The sequence below is a fragment of the Artibeus jamaicensis genome, unplaced genomic scaffold (genome assembly GCF_021234435.1).
Source record: "Artibeus jamaicensis isolate MK-2021 breed Jamaican fruit bat unplaced genomic scaffold, CSHL_Jam_final contig_387, whole genome shotgun sequence".
In the NCBI taxonomy this organism is placed as follows: domain Eukaryota; kingdom Metazoa; phylum Chordata; class Mammalia; order Chiroptera; family Phyllostomidae; genus Artibeus; species Artibeus jamaicensis.
Window position 1 is genome coordinate 1,925,901 of NW_026521812.1, and position 19,789 is coordinate 1,945,689.

Consider the following 19,789-nt stretch of genomic DNA (forward strand, 5'->3'; position numbering starts at 1 on the left):
AACTGTCCTGGCAATAACAACACACCCGGGGACCCTCTCCAAGGAACTCCCCACCTATTGTTTTGTTCTTCTCTTTCTCCAGACAAAAGAGAGAGGAATTGGCTCAAAAGGTGGCGGAGGAGCGAACTCGCAGGGAAGAAGAATCCCGCCGGCTAGAAGCTGAGCAGGCCCGGGAGAGGGAAGAGCAGCTGCAGAGGCAGGCAGAGGAGCGGGCGCGGCGCGAACGCGAGGAGGTGGAGCGTCTGCAGAAACAGGTGGGGACCCCGGGCTCCTGGAGGAGGCAGCTCGGGGCTGCCTCTTGATCAGATGGGTAGGAGTTGTCTCTGGCAGAGAAAAATGGGCAGTAGATTGGTAGATTTGCTCTGAGTTCGTGCGTGCTCTCATTTTCCGCACGTTCTCTACGTCTTACCTCCGCCTCTTGGTGCCGGGAGAGACTGGGGCAGCAGGCGCCAAGCCAGACTGAGTGTAAGAACGGGAGCAAGGGGGGGGGGGGGGGCTGGGATGGGAGAAATAGACAAAAAATGTACTTGAAAAATAATTAAATAAAAATAAAAAAAGAAAGAAAAAATAAAATTAATTTAAAAAATAAAAAATAAAAAAAAAGAAACACATGGTGACTTCTTGTTTTTAGAAAGAAGAAGAAGCTCGTGTTCGGGAAGAAGCAGAGAGAGCCCGGCAGGAACGGGAGAAGCATTTCCAGAGACAAGAGCAGGAACGTCTGGAGAGGAAGAAGGTAGTGGCATGCGACCCAGAAGCCGGGACACTAACTGTCCTCACTCTTTCTAGACTTGAAGCCATGGAAAGACTCAGAGACTAGCTCACTGCCATCAGAAAGTAAACATCTTCTGCCCATTCTGGATAAACTACAGTAGCTCTCAATACTAGTAATTTTCTCCAGAGAAATCGCTATTCATACATCAACCTTCACCAAAAAAGTTACTTCCTACTCATGTGGTTTAAGGCAGTTGTAACTTTTTTGGAATACTTCCAGTTAAAACAAAGCAGTAGGTATTTTATTTTCCCACAATAACAGAGGTGTTTTAATGACCTACGGTTTGCTTAGTAAGTGAATGGGCCAAGCTAGCTTTCTCTCTCTGTTTGATCTGTTTCTTCAATTCTTCCTTATAGCGACTCGAGGAGATTATGAAAAGAACCAGAAAAACAGAAGCTACAGATAAGGTACTGAGATGGCCATTTTTAGCGACTCTTAATGGCTTTTATTTCTTTTTTCTTTGCTTCACTTGTAACTTTAACATTAAAAAGTATTTTTACTTTTTTTTCTCTTGGTAGAAAACTGTAGATCAGAGAAATGGAGATATAGCCAAGGGAGCTCTCACTGGAGGAACAGGTATTTATTTCAAAGAAATCAATTCAAATTCAGAATTTTTTAATTGACAAGATACTTATTGATTGATTGATTAAAAAAACAAAAAGATATCATTGACTTACAAAACTCAGGTGTGTGTCATCTAGTCCACAAATTTCCCCCTGTGGAAAACTCAATCTAGCATTTCTGGAAGATGATTTTTCAGATTTATTGATACATAAATAGGGTGTTTAATATCTGAAATCATTTTACTCTATATATGTGTGTGTGTGTGTGTGTGTGAGTGTGTATGGCTATATAAAGAAATATGCATATATGTGTATACACATAATTAAAAATTCTTTATTAACAAAATGAAGTTTCACTTAAATATACATATTTTTACAACTTGTACTTATGGCACTTCTCTAAAAAAGGATTTAAATACTAGTTATTTTAGTTCTGACTTCAGAATAGAGTTAAAATTAACAATCTGTTGAAATTTCATCAGAAAGTTGTTTGTATGCTATAGACCAAGATGATTAATTTTTGGGTGGTTTTAAACCAGATTCAGTTTAAATAAAAATAATCTTAGTATTTCAGTGCTCAGATTCAGTTAGGACTTACTAAGTTCCCTTTTCGTGTCAGGTACAATATGCACACATCTTCTTTCATTTCCACTGCAGTCTTGTGAGGTAGAAGATGCTCTGTCCGGAAGTCAACAAGCATTTTCAGAGACCTGCTGTGGGTCAGGTCCTGTTGTAAGTGCCAGGATTCAGAGGGACCCAGACAGGCAGGTGCCAGCCTCTGAGGGGCACTCTCATCGAGTGACAGGCTCTGTTTGCACAGCTGGAGTCCAAGTCGCCAGCTTCCTTCTGTTCCCTCCGTGATCCCACGTGGTCGTCATGGTTGTACACACAGGTGGTGGGAGGCAGGTCCTCATGCAGGGCTTCCTCTTTCCTCACCTGCAGTATCAATATGGAAAAAAGGGCCAGAGATACCTCAGGGGTTTCTTCTGTTTATTTTTAAAGATTAGAGTAAAAATTGAATGAAATGATTTATATGAGAGAATTTTCTTTGACAGTTCTGGGGGTTTTCAAATGTAAAATACCTGTATTGTGGGATTTGGCTTTATTTCAACGGAGACCGTTCTAGTTACTCAGTCATGATTGCTTTATAGTAGGTCTCATGCTCTGTTAAGGATGCCCTAATTGTATTTGTTCAGAGAGTAGCCCTAGTGGTTGCATATTAACCCTTTGCATTTTTAGCAGGTGTCTCCCAGAATCTTGTACTAGATAGGCTGTAAGCGGGCATAGCACCCAGTGAGTCATCAGAATGAGTATATCAGGATGCAAATTGCATCCTGCTCAGGATTATCTGAGGGGTTGATGCTGTAATGTGTGCATGATCTGGCTTCTTATTATTTGTTTGTCTTTCCCCTTCCTGCTGTTCTCCTATCAATTATTTTAGTATTCTTTGTACCTCAATCTGAGAAAGAACAAAGGCAAGAGGGAAGGTTAAATTGGTCAGTTGTCACAAAAAATTAGTACTGCTAATTAGTACCAAAGGCCTGAGGTTATCTAGCTAACAAGTATATCTTCTGTTTTGACCCCACATGTGGTTGAGAGCTGAATGGTGTTACCAGTGCTCCTAAGAGATTTCCAAAGCAGGCAGGTAGGCAGGTGAGCTTACAGACCCATCAGGTCTTCTCAGAAGTTGCCTGTTGCCAGTTTTGCGAGTTTGGGTGGCTTTCAAGTTACTAATCACTTCTTTGCTTCAGTTACCAGACTCTTTGCACCTCTGACAGTTTCACTGAATTTGTGCCAGGCTGGTGAAATAACACTTTGTTGGAATTACTTCAGTTATTGTCTCACATCAAACTAAAACCCTAAACTGCCACAAATTTCTCTGCAACTCTGATTTATATGAAGGTTTACAAGACTTAAGTAACCCTGTCCCAAATTTTAGAGTGGGTCATCAATATTGGTGGCTCAGGCTGGACTCTAACACTGAGCATCGAATATCAGGGTGGCACAGTTAGGTATAATTCATGAAATCCCCTACATTCTAAGTGTGACTAGAACTAAGCTGACTTTTGAAAACTATGTTTTCTCATTGAAGGTATTCCATGGTTAGTCCCATTGAAGGTATTCCATGGTTACAAATCCTTCAGTAAAGATGTTTGGCAGCAGCCCAATCAAGTCAGCTTACTGCTATCTCCATCAATTGCTTTGCTTTCAGTATTGAATTTGTCCAAAGTCAATTTAGTGCAAGCAAAAATAGTAACACCGGTTTCCACCCTTACAATATGCCAGGCACCATTCTGAGTACCTTGCATGTGTTAATACATTTAGTTCTCACAGTAGCCTATGAGGCAGGTACTATCCACGAGGAAACTGAGGCACAGAGAATTTGTGGTTTGCCCAAGGTCACGCAGTTGATAACTAGCAGAGCCAGGACATAAATCAGGCGTTGTAGCTTCTGGGGTTTGGGTTGACAGTAGAGTAGTAATAACCCTTTGTTCCATCTTCTTTGCCATGTCCAGCAATATCCGCACTTCCATGTATGACGACAAACTCTCCAGGAAATGGAGAACCGGGAGCCAGCCCACTTGTGGTTCCCTCACACCAATCAGAAGTGACTGTGGAGAGGTGAGTTCAATAACTGGGGCCTTTTTAACCAACACGCATCAGAGCAGACACTACCATTTTTACCCCATTCATCCCAGGTTGGGCTCCTAGTTTTATTTCTGAGAAGACCAGAGACTCTGGGATTATTAACCTACTTAAGTAACATAGTTTTCTCATCTGGACATGGAGATATCTTCCCTACCCCACAAGGTATTGGGGAGCCCAGTGAAAAAGCACCTGCGAAGGAGGTCTGAAAACTACATTGTACCATACAAACGTTAGATGTCACTTACCTTTATCCTCCTAAAGTGCAGTGTCCAAAAGATACACAGTAACTGCAGTCAGTGATACTGTAGGAAAATGATTTTGTGTTGTATCTGGTACTTGTCCTTTTTTTCCCCATCACAACATAAAGAATCAATGTCACCAGGAAATAGTTTACAGTGATTCCAAGATCTGCCACCACCACGTGACTAAAAGCTCTCTGTCTTCTAAGGGTGGTTCATCGTACAGCTCTTTAAACTCACGAAGTTTTCTCGAAAGAAAGCTTGCCTACAGTTAATGACTTTCCCTGTTACCCTCAAGGGGTTAGGACATGAATTTCTGTGAACAAACTTTATTTGCATACTTAAATTTTTCATCCTGCACACCTTCTAGGTTATTATTAAACTAGTTGTGGCACTGATTTCCTCAGGGTTTCTGCCACTCACACTTTTCCATCTAAGAAGGACCTACTTCCACTGCCTTTAACACTGCTCCCTGAGATGTCTCCTCTTCATGAGTGCACATTTTCTTTGAATCAGTGGGGACTCAAGTTTTTAAACAGTTCTGCATCAGAAATCCTGTTAAAGACTTTAAAATGACAAATAAATGACATTCATTGATGTTCTTTTTTATTCCAAATTTCAAAGTAACTTGAAATTACCACATTGTTTTTTACCTCCGTGCATTATGTTTAATGAAGCATTCCATAATCTTCATATTTATTAAATGCCCTACTATGCAACCAGTTATAGATGCCACCAGCTTGCCCTCTATGACCTCAATCACAAATTGGAGAGTCCCAGGGTCCCTTCCAAAGACCGCGAAGTAGTGGCTATTCTGTGGAAATCCACCATGACAAATGCTACTGCGGCCGGGTTCGTTTTCACTAGAAAACTCCACTCCTTAGGATGAACACATTTGGGAGAAGTGCTGCTTTTCCTAATGTCTCACGGACCTAATACATTGGTTTGCTTTCTCTTCAAGACAAACAAATGAATGCTGTGACCGGGGTTACATCTGCCTTCCATTCCCCCGCCCCCCAGAGATGCGGCAATGTCCTCCGAATGTTCCTTTCTAGCAGCTCAGGCGAGCAGCAGTTGCTGGTGCAGAGAAGCTCCCTGAACCTTACTCCTGACCTTGAGGGGCCGAGGGACACAGCTGGCCTCTGTGGTTTCTTTGGCTGTCAGCTTCTGCTGTGCAGGCCTTTTAAAGCCTGAAGGCCATTATCCTGGTGCAGCAGGCTCCGCACTGATACGTAGAACTGAAGACTGGAGTTACCGAAATGCTGGCCCGCTTTCGCAGAAACCCAGAAATCGTCCTGAGCAAGGATGATTTTTACTCCTGAAGCCCGTTTTGATTCTTGAGAGTTTTCAGAGGGAAGTGCCCACTGATGGAGGAGAGTGTTTTTTCATGGACAGGAAACTTGCTTTGGAACCAGAAACCAAGGATAAATGAGTGAACACAAAGGGTGGGGCAGGAAATTACTTTAAATTTCTCAGATTATTCTCTAGATTCTTTTACCCCCCTCAGCTGAGAATCTTTAGAGGCTAAAAAAACTCAAGGGTATACAGACTACTATCATACCTTCCTAATACCCCAGAGGACGTTTTGGGCTTGTTCTTAGCCTAGCCGTCTGTGTCTTCAGTAGAATGTCTCTCCTCTTAAATAAGGGGTTTGTGATAATTTTGGTGTTTGACTTAGTGGTTTTCCTCCAAATCTTACAAGTTCATTATTGTGCTTAGTTGTTTCTTTTTTTTTTTGCCTGATGGAAAAGTGACAGTGCCAAGCCCCCATCCTTCAAACAGAAAGATGTGTGTCACTTTTTAAATTACTTGTTATAATATGATAATAACCATTAAGAAAAATAAGGTCCTGGCCACAATAAGCAGCAGTATGTACTGTCAGATTCTTGCTGCTGCCCCAACCCCCTTTTGTGGATATGTTTTGGACTGACCAGGCAAAGTACGTAGGCTTCAAGAGTTTTGCATCTGGCTTCAACCCCAAGAGTGCGGCCAAAGAAAGGGAATTCAAAAGCTGGTGCTTTTATTCTGAGAATATACACGGATCCATAGCCACAGTGATTTCGATTTCAGTTTTATTGTTTCTGCTGCTCACAGTGCCCTCTGAACATTTGAAAATTGGTTACCCAAAGCATATGGCACAATTATTTCTCTAATTGCAGACAAGTAAGAAAGGGCGGGGTGGCCAGGTAGGAGTGGGAGGGGGAAATGAAGTCAGCTGTGACTCAAGGCTGGGGCTGGCGTTGCCACTACTAGCTTGTCAGCACACGCAGCCTCCAAGGGGATGGCAGTTGAGATGGACAAGAAATGAGAACTTTGCAAACGCATTCCTCTTTATGTTTTGCCAGAACGCCTTAAAATTCCTCTGGGATGAGAACCAGAACTGTTTCCCCTGGTTACAGAAAGCCCATTGGTGTTGGGAAAGAACAGGAGGGTGGGTGTGGCAGCCCCAGCACTCGGAAAGGCAGGTGTTAGGTGTGTGTGCATGCATGTGGTGTTTGTGCGTGCCTGTGCATGCTCATGCAGGCTACTTTGGGATGCCAAGTCTCCTCTCCCTTCCTTGGTGCAAGAGCAGAAAAGCATCATACTCTGAGTCTGTATGATATTTTTATTGTTTTTTTCATAGCACATTTATAAATAATTTTTTCAATGTACCTTGCAATGCCTTTTGAGGTACTTAGGACAAGCACCTTTATTTTTTTCTAGGGAAAAAAAGGTTTGATACTTTAAAATGCACCCAAATATACAGTGGGGGAAAAGTAGGTTTACAGTTTTGAGTACACAAAACAGTTTATTCTTGTATTAGTATCTACTAATTATTGTATTATTTTTCATATGAATAACTGTAAATCTACTTTTGCCCCACCCTGTCTTCAAATCAGAAATGCTTTAGAATGTGTTCCCAAAATCAGTACTTCTCATTGATTAGGGAAAGCAAGTATTTCCCTAATAAGGAAAAAAACAAAGACTCTTCCAAAAATAGCAATGGGGAGATTAGATGTACATTAGCTTTATTTTATCATTTGGAAGGGAGATGGAAAAGGACGAATGACTTGCTCAAGTCAAGCATTGGCACTGGTGACACTGAGGCCTGAGTGATCTCTGGCCAGTCTCCTTCCATACAGCTCTTTCTATAACTGAATGTTCCATTTATAGTCCGTATGTGTTAGAAGTTAAAGCCTTCACAATTTTTACTTTATTATTCTAGTCTTTTTCATTTTTCCATTTGGAAATTTTAATTCTAGAATTTTGTCAGATATGGTCATTTTTGATACATGAGTTGAGCATGGAACAAATATGAAGCTTGCAAATACATGTTGCCTGCTGCAGTCAGATGAAGGGACCAGAAAATTAATCAGTATGGCATTCATTTGTTGCATAGGCATGTTTTTACTGCATTGTGTTGTTACTGCATTGTAAAGCTTAAGCATATAACTTACAGGACTGCTGATTTGGTTATGGAGCTAGTGAAGAGGGTGAAAAATGTAGGAGAAACTATAGGTAGAAAATTAATGATTTGACAGCCAGTTCAAGATACCTCAAAAGTAAATCCAAAATATTAAGCATGAATTAATCAGTGAGAATTAAGTGGATTGGCTAAGATGAGAAGGTTGATCTTGAACAGTTTGCCTATAAAATTATTCACGTGTTTTAGGAAGCCATGGATAGCCAGGAAGGGCTAGAATTTGAAGAGCCGGGGAGTGTACAGAATGTATAATGAGAAAAGCACAGGACCAGAAATCAAGAGATCGTGCTTACAGCCTGCGCTGTCTATCAGTAGTTGTGTGACTTTGTGTAAACCATCCCCTTGACCCCTAAACTATAATCCTCTCATCTTTGGAGATCCTAATAAGGGCTCTTCTTTATCAGACAAAAGAATATGGAAATGTCTGCAGTAGAAATTGCTAAATGAATGTAGAACTGTTCATCATGATGATGATGATCTATTCTGATGGATAAATTACTCCATGTAGTAAATTTTATATTAAAAAGAACAGATTTTTTAAAATAAGAATTTAAAATATAGCTCTAGCCAGGCAGCTCACAGTGTTCTCCCAATATGCCAAGGTTGAGGGTTTGATCCCCAGTAAGGGCATATACAGGAATCAACCAGTGAATGCATAACTAAGTGGAACAGCAAATTGATGTCTCCCTCTCTTTCTCTCTTTTTTCTGTCTCTAAAATCAAGTAAACAAAAAAAGGAATTTAGCCCTGGCTGGTGTAGCTCAGTGGATTGAGTGCTAGCCTGTGAACCTAAGGGTCGCTGGTTTGATTCCTGCTCAGGGCACATGCCTGGGTGCCACGGGGTCAGGTCCCCAGTAAGGGGTGTGTGAGAGGCAACCACACAGTGATGTTTCCCTCCCTTTTTTCCTCCCTTCCCCTCTGCCTAAAAATAAAATCTTTAAACAAAAAAGAATTTAAAGTACAAATATATCAGAATTACCATTTTTGTTAGTAGTGATGTAGTCGGTCTAACATTTTGATTGTAAAGTTATAAAATTATTTATTATAAAACTTTTTGGTCTTACTAAAAATGCATTTTCGCATTTTAATACTAACTTATTTTAATTTTGATTTTTAAATTTCCTAGTATTCCTAATTTAGAGAAACAACCAAATGAAAATGGAGTGTCTCTTCAGGATGAAAATTTTGAAGAAATCATAAACTTACCCATTGGATCTAAACCATCCAGATTAGATATTACCAACAGTGAGAACCCAGAAATTCCTCTGAAACCAATTTTGGCCTTTGAAGATGAAGGGACGCTTGGGCCCCTGCCTCAGGTAGATGGTGTTCAAACACAACAGACAGCAGGTAAGTTTGCCTGGATTTCCCTTCAGAAACCATCACATATATGTGACACCCGAGAGAGAGTGGGCCTTCTTCAGTGTGGCTGTGGCACACTTTGTCCTTCAATGGATCAAATAAGCCACATGAACATGACTGTGAAGGGGTCATGGAAATTGAATTTTGAGTTGGATTGGGCAACTGATAGGGTGTGCCCCCCCACCCCGTTCTCCCACTAGGTGTGGAAATTCAGTCTGCATCACCCTTTGGGTGTCCATGAGCCTCTCCTCATGGAGCGGCACTCATTGCCCTGCATGCTTCAGATAAAGACAAGCACTTAATGTCTCACCATAACTTAGGAGCCATTGGGCTAGTCCTGCCCACTGGAGAAAAGGGGTTTGGTTCTTATTCCACCTTTCTCAGCTGTTCAGATGTTTGAAGACTGCCATCATGTTCTCCCATCATTTTTCTTGTGTTTGGGTTAAGCAATCTGAACAATATATTATTGCCCTTTTTACATGCAACAAGATAGTTATGATTTAGGTGATGGGACCATATTTCGAACTAGGAGCACACTGAGTCCAGGGGTCTTCCATCCATTGTTGAATAGAAAAAGAACAGTAGCTCTGCAGGACCCAGAGAAATAAGGAGTACATCAAACGTTACACACTTAGTAGTCATAGCAACTCAAAGCTCGGTCCCAGCAGGCTCAAGGACAAGTAGGGTAGCCCCAGCTCCATCTTTCTTCAGGTCTCTGAATTCTGTCACCTTCTCTTCCCACCAGATCACGTTCACATACTGACCAGTGTCTCTTTATCACACTGTTATGAACTGAGCTGGCCAAATTCAGCGTGTTTAAATGGAGTCAGTAAAGACTTGTTTGTAATCAAATTGTTTTTTCTTTTATATTACATCTGTGAACTTGTTCCAAGTATTTTCCACTTTAAAACCATTGAAAAAGCCAGTGTTGAACCACCTATCCACATAAATATTTTTGGCTTCTCTAGTGTACGGACCTTGGGAGTGTCACTTTTTCGTGATCCACTTTCCTAGACTGTAAAAGGAAGCTGTAAGGTCCGTCCCAGGTCTGACGTTCTGATTCTTGAGCCTCTTGCATTCTGGTAGAAATACTCCTGGTGCCACTTCCTATTTTGTCATGCTGCAGATTCACAGAGAGGGCAGGGGCATCCAAGGTGACTATCTACTTCACTTGCCAGACCTTAAATCACCTGTTGATTTCTCCATCATTCCATTCTCTCTGTGCCCACCCTTGCAGAGCTTCTCCAGGAAAGTAGTCCAGTGTCTGTGATCTTAAGTAGTATAAGAGTTTTGGGGGGGATCATGACTATTTATTGACATTCATTTGACCTCCAACATATGTTTGGAGACCAAAACTTCAAATACTAAGGATAAAAAATGTATATCAGTCCCTAATCTCAAAGAAAAGTACAATCTCTATATGCAGTTTAGAAAAGTAAATGGGATAGCCTAACTTGAAATAAAGAAAAGGACATGTATTTTCCTATTACTGGTAGAATTCACTTAAATATATGATCATAGATCCTGATAAAATTGCCTGATCTTAAATGCATAGTAAAGCTTTACAAATATAAAATAGTACTATAGGATTCTGTAAATAAGATGTTAGATAAATATAGTAATGTGTTCTCTTTTCTCTCTCCTAATATAGAAGTTATATGAGCATTTCTACTGAAGCACCAAAGCAGAAATTTAATAAGAATTTCTACAATTAATGGAATTCTTCCCATGCCGTGAAGGACCATCCCTCGTCCTCCAGTTTTCTAAAGATTTCTTGAGCATCATTTTGAACAGACTTTATTAAAACCAGCTAAAGACAACAGACTGGATAGCTCTTCTAATAATTTTCGCCAATAGAAAAAACAAACGCTCCTTGTTCTTCAGTACTTTGACATGGCTTTTCCCAGTGAGCTCCTTTCAGCAAATCAATATTTTTTTTCATTCTCTGAAAGATGAGAGCATTTGGCGGCTATAAAAGAAATGGGCTGACTTGGCATGACTATTCGCATAGATATTTCGGTCTTTAAAAGCTAACAGGTAAAATTGGCACCAAAAATTTACCTTTTACAATACTTGAAAAATAAGTACCTCTTTGCTCGACGAGTAGAATGAATAGGAGAGGTGTTTAAATTAAGCCTGTTTGTTTAAATTATATTGCAAAGAGATCTATTTGTAGAGGCAAATTATAGGCAAGTTACCAGTTTCTTGTACATGCAGCTTGTACATTCTGCAAACCCAGCTGTCACATTCTTGCATTTCTTTTTCCAAAAGCATACTAAACAGTTTTTAAATGTGAAGAAAAAAACATTATTTTTTCAGAGCAAGAAAATAATTTACTGTCCTCTAAAATAATGTATTTATAAAGTTTTTTCCAGATAAACTAATCAAATAAATTAGAATAACGTGACAACAGTACAGATTTGATTTATTAGATTCATTCCTTGTGGTACCATAAGAGAATGTCACTTATGATTCAGGGTTCTTTCCAAAGTCTGTGTGTCGCTGCTGTCCCCAGTGATGGTGGGACTCATCTTTGCCTTACCTGATCACAAGCTATGGGGTGGGGGTGGATAGAAAGAATTAATATTTCTTTAAGTAACAAAATAGTGTTTGGTTTTGCTCGTTTAAGAGCAATGAAAACATGGAACGTTGACTGCTGGGCACACCCTGCCTGAGTGTCCCGGCTCCGTGGCACCCATCAGCTTTCACCTTCATCGTTCTTCACCTTTGCTGCTGAGCTTGGCTGTACAAACTTGCACTTTCATTTACTAATCTAGATTCCATTTTATTTTACCATTTTAGAAGCTACAAATAACTAAATATTGAAGGAGAGGGAACAGATGTTTTTATGTGGAGTGTAAAAAAGGTAAACTTCTACCACTGTAGTGTATTGGTTTTTATTAAAAAAGAAATTGGTTAATCTACAGATTGATTGAGAGTCTATTCATTTACTGGACTGTTTCTTTAAAATTCAAGCACATCGTCTTTAGTAATGGCTGTAACTTGTTAAAAACGTTAATTGGGGGGGGGTTCCCTATACCCAGTTGTCATGTACATGTATCATATTAAAGCAGTCTGTTCAACAGAGTTGTTTTATTTGTTTAAATCAACCTAGCATGATACACCAAGTGTGTTTGACATAGTTTTACTTTCAGGTTTCTCACATGTTATAATTTTACTCAGGATGATTCTTGAGTTTTCAAAATGCCCTTCATTTGACCTCAGTGACATTTTCCCAGTTTTCTCTGAATAGGTAGCTAGAATAGATTTATTTTAAATTAGAGTCACAGTTCTAATTTGGCTTGGGTTTTTTAAATTTCGTTTATATTTTTAAACTTGAGCATCAACAAACTGAAAACCTTCTGACTAATCAAGTTTTAACTAGAAGTGGTGTAAAATTATTAGCTCTGTTTTAAGAATAACACTGCCAAAGGATGACCTTGACCTGAATGGCTGAATTGCTTTCTGTCCAGCTCTAAGAGGTCTTAAGTAGGCACTACCTTAAGAATAGTGCTCAGGTCCAATATGACCCTCCCCATGGAATGAGGGTGGATAGACTTTTAGTTCCCTTCCACCACATGGCAGACTGACTAGGCAAATTTAGTCACCAATCACAGATTCATTTGGTAGGTAGTCACCAGCTTTTACTGGAAGGTAAGGCTATGTGTCTCTTGCATAACCTCACTACCTGGTGGTATATTACAATAAAAGCAAAAGAGAGTTCTATCATATGAACAAATATTAGCAAACAAAACTGTGAAAAGCTTGAGAAAGATTCTTCTCTGCTCATAATCACGCAAACACCTGGACTGAACACTTCACAGTGCAGCGGAAGCAATGATAGTCTGGAGGAGGATTAGGTGACCTAATTGGATCAGAAACAGTCTTAAATATGTAGGGTTCAGAGGAAAGTGGTAGACGGGCAGGCAGAGCTCTAGACTTGAGGAACTAATCAAAAGTCATGAGCTTGCAGGATCTGCCATATTCTTACACTTCATTTCATGCATTTTTGTCTCTAAAAATCTTTCCTAGGCAACCACTTAGCTTTCAAGCTCCCCTCATTAAGATTAATTACTAACATCCCCTATGTTGAATGCTATCCGGCCTACTCCCAATTACACATGCACACATTTTATATTAAAGCGTTTTGAAGGAAATTGTATTTTAAAAGACATTGATAAATCTATCTTTTGCGTTTTAAAAATAATGGATGGAAAGTATTTGATTATTGGCCTACATCTATATTGTGCATTGAACATTAAAAGGCATGATGAAATAGCTATTGGACCAGGTTACAAAAAGCAACTTCTTAAAACGGCCTTACTGCCAAGAAACATGATGCCCCAGCCCCGTGCTGTTTTCACTCATCAAACACCGAAGCCCTCTCTAGAAGTGCTCTAGGTCGTCATTCTCTCACTTCCTTTGGCACTTCACTGGTTGGGGTGGCGGGGGGGGGGGGGGATTCTAAAAAAGAGGAAGAGAACAGAGCCTAATGGGAACAGAAGGGGCAATTTAAAATCTTTCCCAAATAAAATACTGTGTTAGTAACTATTTCCTTGATGACTATTACTTGAATTTTTATATTGGTAGATTTGATTACAATTTTAGAGGTTAAAAGTAAGTTTTGTAATTAGTGCCAGGATTGGTAAAGTTCAAAAAAAATTTTTTAATTGTTTAAAATGCATACCAATAAACTATGAGGACTGACATTTACTTTTGAATTGCTGGATCTCTAATACCTTGCAGAAGACTAAGAGGAGACGGTTAGAAGACAGGGCTAATATTGGAAGCAAAGAAGAATGGTGAAGACCTAGGTTTGAATGCCAGGCCCGACACCTGTGAACCCTCTGAGGCTTGGTAATTTGCTCATCTCATTGGGTTGTCACAGTCATTACAAAGGTTGAATTAAATGTGTAAATTTTAAGCTTCTAACACATAGTAATTTTTAACAAGTGTTAAATTTGTTTGTCTTTAGTTTCAGGGCCTCTGGCAAGGCCATCAAGACCCTGCTCCACAGGTGGGAACTTCAGTGTTATTTTTCAACAGTGGCCTTAAGAAACATATACAGAAAATGAGTTGTCCATTCTGGGTACTATACCTAGCAAGCCAAACTGATATTAAGTCATTTCTCTATAACAGTATTACAAGCTTAGATTTTCTAATCATTTTTAGTGTTACCATATTGCTATTAGTAGTTATATTTACTTTATTTTTTATGTATCGGGAGGCACTTCTTGACATCCCTTGACAGAATTTAGAATTACCTTGTTGGTCACAGGGATGATTATAAATGTTTCTCTGGAAGTTACTGTTAACGCTGGCCAGCCCTCAGCAATGCTGTAGGAAGACTTGGCTGGGGCAGCAAGAAGCTTCTGAAACAGATGCTGAGAGTTAAGCAAATCATGTCCAGAATGTATCTAACGGTTCTGTCTCCTAAATTGAGTTGTCTTACCAAAAGATGTCAGAGAAAACATGGGTTGGGAAGGCAAGAATTGGAGGCCCGTGTTGGATTCGAGGGTCAGGAAGGGTGATAATTAGAATGAGGTTTCTCATTCTCAACAAGAGTAGTTACAAGAGGAAAGGGAACTAGATGAAAGAAAGTGAAGGGATTAGCCAAAGAACATATATGCACGACCCATGGACATGGGCAACAGTGTGGTGATGGCCAGAGGGAAGGCAGGGGCAAGGGCTGCGTGGAGGTGGGCAAAGGTGGGTAAACGGGGATACCTGTAGAGTCAATAATAAAAATAAAGTTTAGAAAGAAAAGGATATACTGCCTTGGCTGGTGTGGCTCGGCGGATTGAGCACCAGCCTGGGATCCAAAGGGACACCGGTTTGAGGAGCAGATTCAAGTTCTTTATGTTACTCCTGTAATTTTTCTAGAATATGAAATTATTCCAGAGTAAAAGCTAAAAATATATATGTACACAAGTTTGTAATACTCCCTTGTCCCTTTTGCCTACCATTAGCATATAAAATAGAATGACAGTTACGACCTACCATAAACCTGCACTATGATCTCAAGCTAGTCACCCGGTAAACAGTGGCTTCCATCCATTGAGGCCTGACTCGAGACATTGCCAAACCACTTTATACGTTACTCCATCCTTCCAGCACGGCCACAAGACTTGGGGGTCAAGCCACAAAACTTCTGAGCACCTTGCCCAGAACAGCTATTAAAGGACAGGAACAGGCTGCACGTGCAGGCCTGCCCCCTGTGCTGCTCAGGCTGACTACGGCTCTGCCATGTGAGTTGTAAAAAGGCACAATTGCACTAGAGATCTGCTAAGCCTTTTCTTAGCACTAAGATTCTATTGGACACAGTTCCAGATTTCGTTTCTGAAGGTCATCATTTATTTGGCATAGTGGTAGGAGTGTTCTAGTTGACTCTTAGAGCCCAGACCCCTTCATCAATTCTTCATGAATAATTCTTTGTTTAAAAGGTATAAAACTGCCTGCTTTAATCGCTTCTTTGAGTCTCGTTTTTTCTAGTAGCTCCTATATGACGTGAAACATTTTTTTCTCCTGTTCGGTCTTATGTCAAGTTGATTAGTAGCCAGCTGGAGAACCTTGAAGGAAATGCAGGGAAAACTCGCTCTGCCCTGCAGTGTTTTCTCAGGACCTGCGTGTAGATGGCCAGCATCTCCCTCTCAGGTGTGTGTTGCTGTGCGGCAGCACTCCTAGTGCTAAATCACCACGGCTGCTTTCTCAGGAGGACACCAGGTCGTTTCTGTGATTTATGTGCAATGACCACATGACCTGCTTTGCTGGGGACAATTCTCATTTATGCCTGCAGTCCAGGGGCGAATGCTAATAGTACCCCCATCACTCTTCAAAGGGTCAGTTTGGTTGCAGAGTCTATCACCAGCCTGCTGGAGGCTCCTTCCCTGTTCTAGCTGTCAGACTCCTGTGGGCCTCCTGTTTCCTGTGCACCCCCCAGTTTGTCCCCATCTCTAGGCAGCAGATCTCTGACCCGACCACGCTGCACTTTAATCCTAAGACTTAAAAGAACTACCGGACTATGATAGTTATTTATAGTTTCACTGAACAGCAGCACAGATCTACCTGCAAACTGAAGGAGCTCCATGCATTCTCTCTTAAAATCACACACACACAGGTATTACTCTTACTGTCAAATTTGCAAACCCAATTCTTTCCTATCAAAGGCTGTGTTCGTTGGTATAAACCCTAAGTGCCTTGCGCTGATGGCTTCTCTTTGTATCATGATCGTTTGACTCTGAGCCATAATTTTCCAATCCTGCAGCTCAGACTGGGTTCTCAGCCTGCATCCTGGCCCTCTCTTGATAATGACATCATCACTCTCCAGCTGGAAGTGACAAGGGTTGCCATGACAAAACAAATAGGCTTTGCTGGCAGAGGCTTTTGTATTCAGGGTGTGTATCCTCTGTGTGGTTAGCTTTCAGGGCTGATGAACTAGCCTGACAGCCTAGAAATGACAGTAAAATAGAGCCGCCACAGGCAACATGACAAGATATTTTTAAAAGCATACATCAAGATTATAAGAACTCGAAAACAGTCATTATTTATGCTGCTTAGGCCTAAAGAATCAAGATGTTTGATTATAAAGTGTTTTCTTCCAATTCTAGATATAAGTTCTACTGTGGCAAGAACCACTTAAGTGTGCAAAGGGTCAACAATAATGCGAATAATGGCAGCCATTTGTGAAGGGCCTGCTTTGCATCAGACTCAGGGACTTTGCATTATTTTGAATCCTCCCAGCAGCCAGTGCAGGTAAGTGTCATCCTTATATCAGAGATGAAGAAACTGAGGTTGGTGCCAGAGCTGGGATTTGGATGTGACCTGTGTACCAAACACAGCCCAGAGAGGGTTCCACAGATAAACTCTACTGCTAGTCACTATTCGTGCTTGACATTTTAGGAATGGGTTACAAATGGGATGAAAAAATAGATTTGGGAACTAAGGCACCCCTGAGACTCAGCTTCCTCTACTCAACGCAGAGAGCCCGGAGATAACTTCACGAATAAAGCCAGCACATAAAATCAACAGCCATGGCCTATAAATATTCACTTTATTCCCCATTTTGTTCTCTCCAAGCTGTTCCCATGGAGACATAGCTGCTCAATTTATCTCGCCCGGGGGACACGATTGTAAGATCTCCGAGAGAGGCCTGGAGGAGGGACAGACACTGCGCAAAGCTCCAGCCCCTCTGAGCAGATGCATTCCTTTTCCTCCTGGTTCTCTCTCGCTTTCCCTCGTTCATTAGGAAGTGACAAGATGGATTTTGGAATGAGATATAGACTCAGTAGAATGCTTGCTTCTTCATTTGCAAACATTCTCAGGGAGAAAAAGAAACTTCTGTGGTGACCGGCCACTTGTAGGCAAGTGACAGCCGCCACTGGTGTCAGAGAAGGAATTCTCTCAGGGCAAGAAACCATCCCTGGACCAAGTGGACATCGCTCATTCCCAGGGCTAACTAGATATTCCTCACCCATCCTGAGCACAGCTTAATTGGAACACTTACGCTGCCATTTCAAATTGAGATCTATCCCATCCCCTGCAAACAACAGGGATTCTTGGAAATCAGAAATCACCTTCAGATAAAACCTTTTGATCTAATGTGCAACCCAATGCTGCCCCATGTTTTATCTCAAATAGTTTTCTAATTTGGACATTTTGGTACTCCTCCTTGTTTCTGAAGATAGGTATTGGGGGGGAAAAAACCAAAAAAAAAACAAAAAAACCTCTGCTGGCCCTCAAAGGTTCAATACTCTCAGTATATGAAAAAAATCGTAATAGAAGAATTAATAGCCAGGAACTTCATATTCAAAGGCAAAACCTAATAATGATAAATGAAGTCAAAATGAATTGTCTTGAAAAAAGGAAAAAGAGTAAAGAAAACCAATGCATACTCATTCCTGTCTTTTTCTTCCCCCTAGTTATCTTCAGTCTACAAAGAAGACTTTTATGAATGTTTGAGGTTCCTACCCCTTTGTCATCTTGCCAGTAGGATAAATTCCCTTAAAATTGGAAAGGGGGGGACTCAAAGGTTAGTTCTCACTTATGTATAAATATCTTATTGAATAGGAAAATAAAAATAATCATAGCTTCTATATGATGAGCGCTGTGCCTTCCACAAGCCAGACTCCTGAGCTGTTCATTTGCATTTCTCATTCAATTCTCACAACATCCTTGCAAGAATGTAGGCAATTGTAGAGCCATTTACTGCTTTGCAGATGAAGAAAACAGGCTCAGAAAAAAAACTAAGAAGCCTGCCCAAGCCTCACCATTGGTGAAAGCCAGAGGCATTTGCATTGGAACCAAGGTGTGTCTAACGCACAATGTCATTCTTTTTGTTCTACTTCACACTGTCACTCAGCTGTTCTACTTAGGCATCGGAAGCATTAGAGATGTGGTGATTCAAGTGTGAAAATGTTTCTTCTATATTCTAACACTAGGTATGTTTAAAGAAAACAGATTGACCAGAGTTTCTTCTAATATAATAAAGTGCTTGGCACAAAATAGGAGTGAAGCAAAGCTTCCATCAGGGAGAGTAACTTCATTTGTACTAGAAAGTTCCACCGACATAATATTTTAACATCGTAGCTCATAAGCTTGAAAGGGTCCTCACCAACGGCTGACCAAGCAAATCTGGAAAATACTGGCACACACTGCTCCCTGGCCAGCTTTCTCCTCTATCCTATACCTGCTTTTACCCCTCCCTGAGCCCTGATCCTATTCAAAGCCACAGAAAATGGGATTAAAGGAAACACAGTCAGCAAAGAAATCCTTTCTAACCTTCATTTTAACAGTGGGCACTTTCTGAACACAGCATATAATCTTTATTAAGTACCGTATGCCCTTGTCATGGCTCCTTCTACACTGGATTTATCCTCTCAGGAAATGATGAATAACAAAAAGCAGAATGAGGGTGAAAAAGAATGTGAATAGGTAAATGTGTTATTCAAGCCAACAGGCTACATGAAAAACAACCAGGCCTCCACAGTAACATCAGGTAATACTGGCTTTTTCAAATTGTGTGCTATGTAAATGCGTATGTTTTTGAGAGACCAGATCTATATTTTTCAGAGGACCCATGAACTCTGTAAATAAGCACAATTTTGTTCTAGTCATCAGAAGGACCCCAGAGTACCAACAGCGGTTGAATATGGCCTCTAATATTTTTCATCAGTTCTTCGAGGTGCCTTGTCGTTTGACATATGTGTTGCTTTCTAAGGATTATTTCAAGTGAGGAATCTGTGTCCTGCAACCATATCGTCATCTTTTCATCTCCACTCTCCTCCTCCTTTTTCTCCTTTTTAAAAGTTCTACCTGAAATTGTACTAAACTTTTTTATAACATAGTAAATATTTATTGATTGGAGTCTGTGGCATTGTACATTTACCTACTCTTTATTCTTCCATTTTTATACCTTCTCACAAATGAATATCTTATTAAGACTTTCTTCAGGCTAACTAAAAACAATTTTTTAAAGAAATGTTTTCTTTTTTTGTTTAATCTTTATTCTGTATCACCTTAGTTAAGGAATGCTTTTTTGTTTTATTTTTAAGATTTTGTTTATTTATTTTTAAAGAGAAGGGAAGGGAGTGAGAAAGAGAGGAAGAGAAATATCAGTGTGTGGTTGCTTCCCATGTGTTCCCCACTGGGAACCTGGCCTGCAACCCAGGCAAGTGCCCTGACTGGGAATCGAACTGGCAACTGAGAATCAAACTGGCAACCCCTTGGTTCCCAGGCCTGTGCTC

At 40.5% G+C, this 19,789-nt stretch overlaps 1 protein-coding gene across 4 annotated transcripts in view; it reads left to right on the top strand.

Moving 5' to 3' along the window:
- MAP7 (microtubule associated protein 7) overlaps window positions 1-11,971 on the top strand; it is a 164,639-nt gene extending 152,668 nt beyond the window's left edge. For all 4 annotated transcript variants that reach the window (XM_053664823.1, XM_053664824.1, XM_053664822.1 and 1 more), the window contains 7 exons: window positions 83-254; window positions 632-733; window positions 1,129-1,179; window positions 1,291-1,348; window positions 3,852-3,957; window positions 8,812-9,035; window positions 10,699-11,971. In XM_053664823.1, coding sequence (XP_053520798.1) covers window positions 83-254; window positions 632-733; window positions 1,129-1,179; window positions 1,291-1,348; window positions 3,852-3,957; window positions 8,812-9,035; window positions 10,699-10,709 — 724 coding nt within the window. In that variant the 3' untranslated portion in view covers window positions 10,710-11,971. The remainder of the gene's footprint in view (window positions 1-82; window positions 255-631; window positions 734-1,128; window positions 1,180-1,290; window positions 1,349-3,851; window positions 3,958-8,811; window positions 9,036-10,698) is intronic.
- The last annotated feature ends 7,818 nt before the right edge of the window (window positions 11,972-19,789 follow it).